Genomic DNA, 9,028 nt, shown 5'->3' on the forward strand with positions numbered 1-9,028 from the left:
GCAGAAAAATGAGTATCCATTCACTTTGAAAAGAGATGCATGAATCAAAGTATGTTGTTGGTAGGTGTCATCAGGTCAATTTCAATTCATCGTGACCCCATGTGACAGAGTAGAACCGTCCTATAGAATTTTCTTATATAAAATAAACTTAGATAAAGATAAACTCCCCAGCAGTGGGTTTAGTTTTGGTTTTAATCTTTACAGGAGGAGATCATCAGGGTTTTCCCCCATGGAGCTGCTGGGTGGGTTCCAACTGCCAACCTTTTGGTTAGCAGCAGGGTGCGTAACCATTATACCCCCCAAACCAAAACCCAATGCCATCGAGTAGATTCCGACTCATAGAGACCCTATAGGACAGCGTAGAACCGCCCCATACGGTTTCCAAGGCTGTAATCTTTACAGAAGCAGACTGCCGCCATCTTTCTCCTGTGGAGCAGCTGATAGGTTCAAATCGTCAACCTTTTGGTCAGAAGCCAAGCGCTTAACCACTGCACCACCAGGGCTCCTTCTGATAACACCACTCATTATTATTTCCTTGCTCTGTTTTCCTTTCTTCCTTCCTTTTCTTTCTTTTCCTTTCCTTCTATTATCCATCCAGTTATCTATCTATATTTTCTTATTGAATATCTGACGCCCCTACTAGAATCTAAGCCCCATCATGGCAGGGAGTTTGCCGAGAGCAGAACTTGGCTGTTCAGTACATGCATGTGAGGGAATTCTGCTTATTGTCATCAGTGGGCTGTCTTTGCCTTGATTAAAGTCACTATTGTTTCGGAGCGCAGTTGTTTTTATACCACAAGGTGGGCAGCAGGGATATGGGCTTAGTCAGTACTCTAATTTCCTGTTCTGGTGCTTGTAATTAAGGGTCTTACCTAAGGACCACCCTTTCGGTTAGCAGCCGAGTGCTTAACCACTGTACCACCATTGCTGCTTAAATGGAAGTATAGTGGATGCCAATTGCTTATTTTAAATTATCGTTGTCTGCTACTGTATCTTCAGTGGCGAAAACAGTGCTTTGCATGTTGTAAATGCTCAATAAGTATTTTTTATGCTGACTACTATGGGGTGTACTCAGAGGCTGAAGCTCTGCAGTCAGTCTGACTAATACATCTATTTATTTATTCATTTATGTTAGTTTTTAAAAAATTATTCAACTTTTTATTTTGAGATAAAAAAGATATAGTCATATGAAGTTACAAGAAATAATACAGAGAGATCCAGCATACACTTTACCCGGTTTCCCCCCATAGTAATATTTTGCAATACTATAACACAGTATCACAATCAGGACAATGACTTTGAAACAATCAAGATACAGAACAGTTCCATCACCATAAGGACACTTCATGTTACCATTTCATAACCATACCCAAATCCCTCCTACCTCCACCTCTAAACCTTGGCCACCGCTAATCTGTTCGCTATCTCTACAATTTAGTCATTTCAAGAATGTTGTATAAATGGAATCATACAGTATTGTAACCTTTTGGGATGAGCTTTCCGTATAATTCTCGGTAGACTCGCCAAACTGTTGTGCATATCAACATTCATTCCTTTTCATCACTGAATAGTATTCCACTGAATGGATGCACCACAGTTTGTATAACCCTTCACCTGGTGAAGGACGTTGGAGTTGTTTCCAGTGTTGGGTATTACAAATAAAGCTGTCATAGACATTCGTGTACCGTTTTTCTTGTGTGAGTGTGTGTGTGTGTGTGTGTGTGTGTGTGTGTGTGTGTGTGTGTGTGTGTGTGGACATAAGTCCTTGTTTCTCTGGAGTAAATGCCCAGGAGTCTAATTGCTTGGTTGCATGACAGTTGCATGTTTAATTTTTTGTATTTTCTTAAAGAAATTGACAAACTGTTTCCAGAGTAGCTGTACCATTCTACATTTCCGCCAGCAATTTCTGAGTGATCCATTTTCTTTACAAACTTACCAGCCTTTAATGTTGTCTTTTTTTGTTTTAAACTTCAGCCATTCTCATATATGTGGGTAGTGATACCTCACTGTGGTTTTAATTTGCATTTCCTTCATGGTTAATGATGTTAAACATCTTTTCATGGATGTATTTTCTACCTGTATTATCTTCTTCGGTGTTTTGCCTCTTTTCTGACTGGATTGGGTTTTTTGGTTTGCTTTTTACTGTTGAGTTTTGAGAGTTTTTTATATATTCTTTTTTTTCCTTTGATGCTTATTTTTTTCTTGTGGTAAATATGTATGTAAAAAAACTTTGGCTGTTTCAACATTCTTCACATGCACAATTCAGTGACACTGATTATATCCATCATGCTGTGCAACCATCACCATTATCCATTTCCAGCTTTTTCCATCACCCTTAACACAAGCTCAGTGTCACCTAAGCAGTGAGTCTCCTTTCCCCCTCCCTCCCACCTGCCCCCGGTAACCACTAAAAACCTCAGGTCTGTATACATTTGCCTGTTCTAGTTATTTCTTATAAGGGGACTCATACAATAGTCATCCTTTTGTGACTGACTTATCTCACTCGGCATGATGCTTTCAAGGTTCATCCATATTGTTACATGGATCAGGACTTCATTTCTCTTTACCGCTAAGTAAAAGTCCATTGTTCGTGTGTGCTACATTTTATTTATCCATTCATCTGATGATGGACATTTCGGTTGTTTTCGTCTTTTGGCAACTGTAAGTAGCATTGCAATGAACACTGGCAAACGTGTGTCTGTTTGCGTTTTTACTTTCCATTCTTTTGGGTATATCCCTAGGAGTGGAACTGCTGGATCATATGATAATTCTATGTTTTACTTTTTGGGGAACAGCTAGACTGTTTTCCAAAGTGGCTGTACCATTTTTCAACCCCACCAGCAACAGATGAGGGTTTAGACAATTCTCTTGTCAATATCTTGCTACTCCAGTTTCATTCTTCCAGTAAAATATCTCCTTAATAGATGAAAAATTGTGGATATATATATATAAAACTAGTTTTTCTAATAACAATATGCCTTAAATATAGCTTTATTTACAGCACTGTTTTACTTTTATTCTTAAAATGTTCAATGTGAATTCACTTAATCATATTTAAAATGTGCTAAGCCCTCGGCTAACTCATAACCATCATCATCATCATCATCATCAAAATAATAAAAATGAGCATTTATTGAAAATTTGCTCTTTATCAGACACAGTCCTGTAAGTCCTTTTTATACTGCAAAGGTTAAGCACTCAGTTCAAACCTACCCAGCACCTCCACGGAAGAAAGATCTGGCGATCTGCTCCCATAAAGATTACAGCCTAGAAAACCCTATGGGGGCAGTTCTGCTCAGTCTCATGGAGTCACTATCAGTCGAAAATTGACTTGCCAGCATTTAATAACAACAACAACTTGACAAGATTCTTAGAAGGTGGATGTAATTAGCTCTGATTTACAGATTAGCGACCAAAGGCATCGAGAGCTCCAGTGACTTGCCCAAAGTCACAGAGTTTCCAAGTGGCAGAGCTAAAACCTGTGTTAACGTTTATTTGGTTCCCACTACATAGCAACGAGCCCTGGTGGTGCAGTGCTTAACAGTTACGGTGAGTTACATCAGCTAATTGAAAGGTCAGCAGTTCGAGGTCACCAGCAGCTCACTGGAAACCCTATGAGGCAGTTCTACTCTGTCCTATACGGTCGCTATGAGTCAAAATCGACTCCACGGCAATGGGTTTGGTTTGGTTTTATGAAGCAATGGATGTTCTAAGCTATAAAAAGGAAGATTTTTACAGATGACTAAACAGAGACTGTCAGAAGGTAGGTTACCTGTCTGAAGTAACGTATCTAGGAAATGGTGGGCCCAAGCTTCAGACGAATTTCGGAGGTCATCTGCTTAGGGGTTCTCCTAGAACTGCTGCTATTGCACAAGTAGTGCAAATTAGAAAAAGGAGCCCCTTTAGGCTAATCAGTCTGACAAAGACCAGGCTTGGTGAGCAGAACGAAGGCTGGACTGTGGGCTCTCTCAGGCCCCTTCCACCATCATCCTGCTGTAGGAAAAAAATCCACTCAACTTGAGGTCTCTCTCTATCTTTACCTCTACCTTTATCTCCGCAGCTCTCGCTTTCTCAGTGACGTCACCTAATAGACCACAGTCGTCTTCTTCAGCGAAGCTGACGTTTTTGGATGAGGCTATCTGGGTAACCCGCTTCTCAGAAGACTTAGCTTCATGCCGTCTTTCTTCCATTGACTATGTGATTTAGCCTCACGGCGCATCGCAGGGATTTAAAGGTCCCCAAGCCCTGGTGGCACAGTGGTTAAGAAGAGCTAGGCTGCTAACCAAAAGGTGGACAGTTCAAATCCACCAGCTGCTCCCTGGAAGCCCTATGAGTTGGAGTCGACTCTACGGTAAGGGGTAAGGCCCACTTCAGCGCAACCTCCTATGCTTGCCTGGTCTGGTCAGGTCCGGGCAGTTGTTCTGAAACCTTGGTTGCATTCATTCAGTCTGTGCTCCTGCTGATTCACCACCAAGCCCCCCACCTCAGACCCCTTTTGTTGTGCCATTTTTCTCCACTGGTACACCAGATGTGTTTCCCCAAATTATATCCTACCCAGGAAGGGATCTGCTGTCCCACATGCTGCTGTGCGGGGCTCCCACATCAAGCGTTCAGTCCCAACTTGTGCAAGGTCGGTAGTTCTTGGTGTACTCCTTAACACGAACTAGAACTTGGACGGCACTTGTCCGGCAGATATTTTTAGCCCTTTTTCCAACTTTCGGAAAGAATGGAATTTTGGAAATATTTTCTGTCTTAGACTATTAACATACCTATGCTGATGCGCTGCTCTTGTGTAACCACGGTTTTCCTGTTATCTTGGTTACAGGAAACACTAGCAGTGAAGCCGGGTATTTGCTCAGGCTTCTTCCGAGTCCTCTGACACAGCCTGCTCTTCCTGGCAGTCCCAGCACCCTCTGCTCTGACCTGGTCATGCCTCACGGCCAGTCCGCGACCTAGTATGGACCAGAATCCAAGTCGCTGTTGGGCTTCTGAGTTCACACCGCCCAACACATAGAAAACATGCGTTTTCTCTCCATTTGTGCCCTCTTTTTTTCCCTATAATAAAAGTATATCCCAGGGAGAAACTTAGGAAATTTAACAGTTCAAAGTTTTCAAACACACTGAGATCGCTTTAAGAATTCAAAGGACACGAGGCATGGGCGGTGGGGGGTACCCCATCTCCTCTGTCCCTCCTCCTCCCCGGAAATGCCACCGTGCAAGCATTGCCCTCAGGAGATTCTAGGACCAAGGAGGAGGCCGATGACACCCAGAGCGGAATACTTTCCACCCCAGGCTCCTCTGCCCTGCAGGATGGCCTGATCCTCCCTCGCGCCCCACAGAGTGCCCCTTTCCCAGACGCGCTGCCAGCTCAGCGGCCCGTCAGCCGGGGCCGGCACCCGGCGATTGGCTGGCCCGGCCCGGGAGGCTGGTTCGGCTGCAAGGTAAAAGCGCGGGCGGCCGGGCGGGCGGCGCCAAGGGGAGCGCCGAGGAGCGGCCGGCGGGGCGCAGCGGGCACTGGCCGCGCGTCGCCAATTAGTGCGGACTTCGGAGTTCACCCAAGTCGGGACCCGGGACGGCGGGGCGCGGCGGGCACGGGGCGGGACTCGCCAATCAGAGCCGATCTGGAGTTCGCCCCGAGGCGCGCCGGAAGCCCGCAGCCAGTGCCCGAGCGCCTGGACGCGCGGGACCCGGAGCACCGCCGCTATGCCCGCGGGGGTCGCGCCCCGAGTCAGCAGTCACGCTCTGCCCGCCTTCGACGCGCCCCTGAGCGAGCGCCTTCTGCACCGGGGCCCCGACTACCTGCGCCGGCACCTGGACGCGACGCGGCCGGCGCGCAGGAGCGCGGTGGAGAGGCTGGCGGCCGACCGCGCCAAGTACGTGAAGAGCCGGCCAGTGGCCGGGCCGGCACAGGGCCCTGGCGGCCCCAGCTCCACTTCCGAGAGCAGCAGCGAGAGCTGCTCCGGGGAGAGCCGCAGGAGCGCCCGCGACAGCCGCGGCACGGAGGAGACGGCGCCCGGCGCCCCCCAGCCCCCGGCCCGCGCTCCGTGCCCGGTGGCTCGCAGGGCCATTGCCCGGAAGCCGCTGAGGCCGGACTCGCTGGTCATCTACCGGCAGAAATGCGAGTTCGTCAAAGGGCAGGGCGCCGACGGCTCCAGGGCGAGCTTGGTGAGGAAGCTCTTCCAAGGGCCAGGCAAGGACAAGGCGCTGGTGCCCCCTGAGATGCCTAAAGTAAGAGAGGAGGTCAAAACCGAGAACGGGGAGGCCAGCGCCCAGGGCCAGGAGCCCCGAGCCCAGGGCCAGGAGGCCCCCTCGACCAAGGCTGCAGGGAGCAGCCTTGGCCCCGGCCCTGTCGCTGGTTCAGTGCCCCCCACGCCACCTGCCCCCTCCACACCTGCCGGGGCACCCAGCAGGTGCCAAGCCATGGACCCTGGTCCTGACCTCCGGGAGGTGAGGCGCAGGGGCCTGCACCGTTCTCAGTCAGACATCAGCTCTCGCTACTCCAAGTCCTTCGCCGAATTTGACACTTTCTTCCAGTACTGCGGCCTTGACCCCGAGGTGGTGGAGGACCTCGGTAGGGAGAACTTTTCTGCAGGGTCAGACCACATTGCCTTCAAAGTCCGCAGCGTGAGCATCGCCACGTCGGACAGCGGCTTCTCCCGGCACAGCGGCGGGGACGATGGACTGCAGGAAGATGAGCTGATGGAGCAAGTCCCCAGCAGGACCTCGGTCATCGAGAAGAACGCTCGCATCATCAAATGGCTGTACACGTGTAAGGCGGCCAAGCAGACCCCCACGCAGCAAGGGGCTGCAGGAGCTGGAGTGACGCCGCCTGCGCCCGAGCCCGGAAACCGGAACCCAGAGGTGGGCTTTCCCAGAGCTGAGAAGGGTGTCTGCCTGTGTGAGTGTCTGTGTTTGCTCAGTGTGGCCGAGTTGGGCGATGGTTAGTGGCAGCTTTCTGTTAGAGCCCAGTGCTCTAAATTGGAAGAGACCTAATAAATAGTAGAACTGCTACTAAATCCAGGTTTCCAGACTCCAGGTCTGCCTGGAAAGATAATTCTATGTTAGCACCATCCTAGTTGGCTTATTATTGAAAAATGGGGAAAATCCAAATTATGGAAAAAATGCTCAGTCAGCAAGCAGACAAGCTCAGTAGCAAGTCACCGCCTCCTGCTATTATTATATCCTGCATTGACAAGAGGAGAGGACACCTAGTTTCTCTGTGAACTGACCTGGTGATACAGACTCAGTGTGGGCTGTCCTGATGTTTGATTGCAGCCAGCTCATCCAGTCTGTAGCCCGAGGACAGGCTTTGCTCCCTAATAACTCCTCACTGCTGACCTCAGGCAGAAAGGAAGGCTAGGTGTCACCGTGTCAAACCAGCTTGCATTTTCTTGGAGGCATTTACATACCAAGGTTGTGAGGAAGGAGGACTTCTCTGCAGATCTCGTCAGCAATGTGACAGCACATAGCTGCAAAACAACTTTCTTTGGCTAAATTTTGCTGAAATTGCTTTTTGCAAACTTTCTGAGAGTTGCTTGAGCAACTTAGTTCACATCAGGGAGCTTTAGTCTGTTGATATGAGGGGATTGGAGGTTCTTAATTCCCCGACTCTATAGTGTATTTCTCTCTCTGATCATAATGTAGGAAGTACTGTCTTCCCTTTGCATCACCCAGCAGCACAGGGATGATGTCTGAGGTTCTTTTCACTAAGGAGCTACATAAGCTTTATCCTCGTCTGTCATCCTTTCTCTTCCTTCAGAGTATTTGGGAGTAGGGAAGGGAGAGGAGAAGGTAACTTTGCAGAATTCTTTTTGAGAACCAAGAATTTAAACATTGCAACATAGCTTTCTCTTGCCCTTCATTGACACCTTGAAGTATATTTAAAAGAAACATTTCGTGCCATGAAAGTATTTTGTCTCCCCTTGAGATAAACTCTAATAGGTGGTGGGGTGGCACGTCACAGGAGATGTTTGTAGGCAACTCACCTGTGCTGAAGACTGAATATACTCACCTGTGCTGAAGACTGAATACTACTACTAATACACTTGGTAACTCCTGACTGGCCACAGCCTTGATGCAAACACGAATAATATCCATCATGAGGTCAGGGGAATTCTTTGTCTCTCTTGGCCTGAGCCTCAAAATTTCTATCTTATATTTTATCAGATATTTGCTTCTTCCTCTAGTCTGATTCCCTAGACAAGTACGTAGGAAGTCAAACATTTTTTTAAAAATCATGTTTTTCACAAACTGTCTTTTGGAACGGAGATAAGTGAGTGCTGTAAGGCTGCTATAATGATGCCAGCCGTAAGTGCTACACATGTGAAAGAGGAAAGCTGAGAAGAGTGAGCAGGGTCTGCAGAGGGACAGGTCTGCTGGAAAACCGGGAGGCCCGGCTTCTGTTCCCTAGTCACTCCTCCACTGTGGGCCTGGGCTTCCATCCTTCATGAAATAAAGGGAGATAGGCAGACGATTTCCACTCTCTGTATTTTATTATTGTAGTCAGGGATACGTGTATGTGTGTTCCATGATTAGAACCCAGGAAAAAGAAAAACAAAAACTCACTGCTTTTTGGATTATGTAAAAAGTAAACTGAGAATTAAGTTCACCTCCAGAGAGCTAGCGGGAGTCAGAGCCTTCTGGGTTCTAGTCACAGGAGGTAGGTAGAATTGGTGGTGGAAATAGTGATGAGATGAGATGACAGAAAAGAAGCCACAATAAAACCTGACAACATAAAAATAAAAGCACCCCCTCTGACTTTCTAGACCCAGCCCCACTCCCATCTCCAGTGCTCCAATATCAAAATAGTGATCTGAAAGACAGTTCAGGGTTTGGCCTATGAAGTAATCTTGCCAAAGCCCTGTTAGGCTGAGTCTATGAAAAACTGTAACAAGTTTGGTTAGCCTGTGAGAACTTTCACTTTGACAGCAAAGAGACACAGTGGTGGCAAGAGGCAACTGTTTCTCCCTCCAAGGGAAAGTGACAGCAAGTGTCAGAAACTACCAAGGGTGGATGTGTGCGGGAGAAA

General features: G+C 47.7%; 1 protein-coding gene across 1 annotated transcript in view; it reads left to right on the plus strand.

Annotated features, from left to right (window-relative positions):
• FAM110C (family with sequence similarity 110 member C) overlaps positions 1–6,945 on the plus strand; it is a 32,529-nt gene extending 25,584 nt beyond the window's left edge. Inside the window, exons 2-5 of the mRNA XM_004373109.1 lie at positions 4,061–4,143; positions 5,449–5,900; positions 5,991–6,207; positions 6,262–6,945. Coding sequence (XP_004373166.1) covers positions 4,061–4,143; positions 5,449–5,900; positions 5,991–6,207; positions 6,262–6,945 — 1,436 coding nt within the window. The remainder of the gene's footprint in view (positions 1–4,060; positions 4,144–5,448; positions 5,901–5,990; positions 6,208–6,261) is intronic.
• Positions 6,946–9,028: the final 2,083 nt, after the last annotated feature.

The sequence above is a fragment of the Trichechus manatus genome, unplaced genomic scaffold (assembly GCF_000243295.1).
Source record: "Trichechus manatus latirostris isolate Lorelei unplaced genomic scaffold, TriManLat1.0 scaffold00023, whole genome shotgun sequence".
In the NCBI taxonomy this organism is placed as follows: Eukaryota; Metazoa; Chordata; class Mammalia; order Sirenia; family Trichechidae; genus Trichechus; species Trichechus manatus.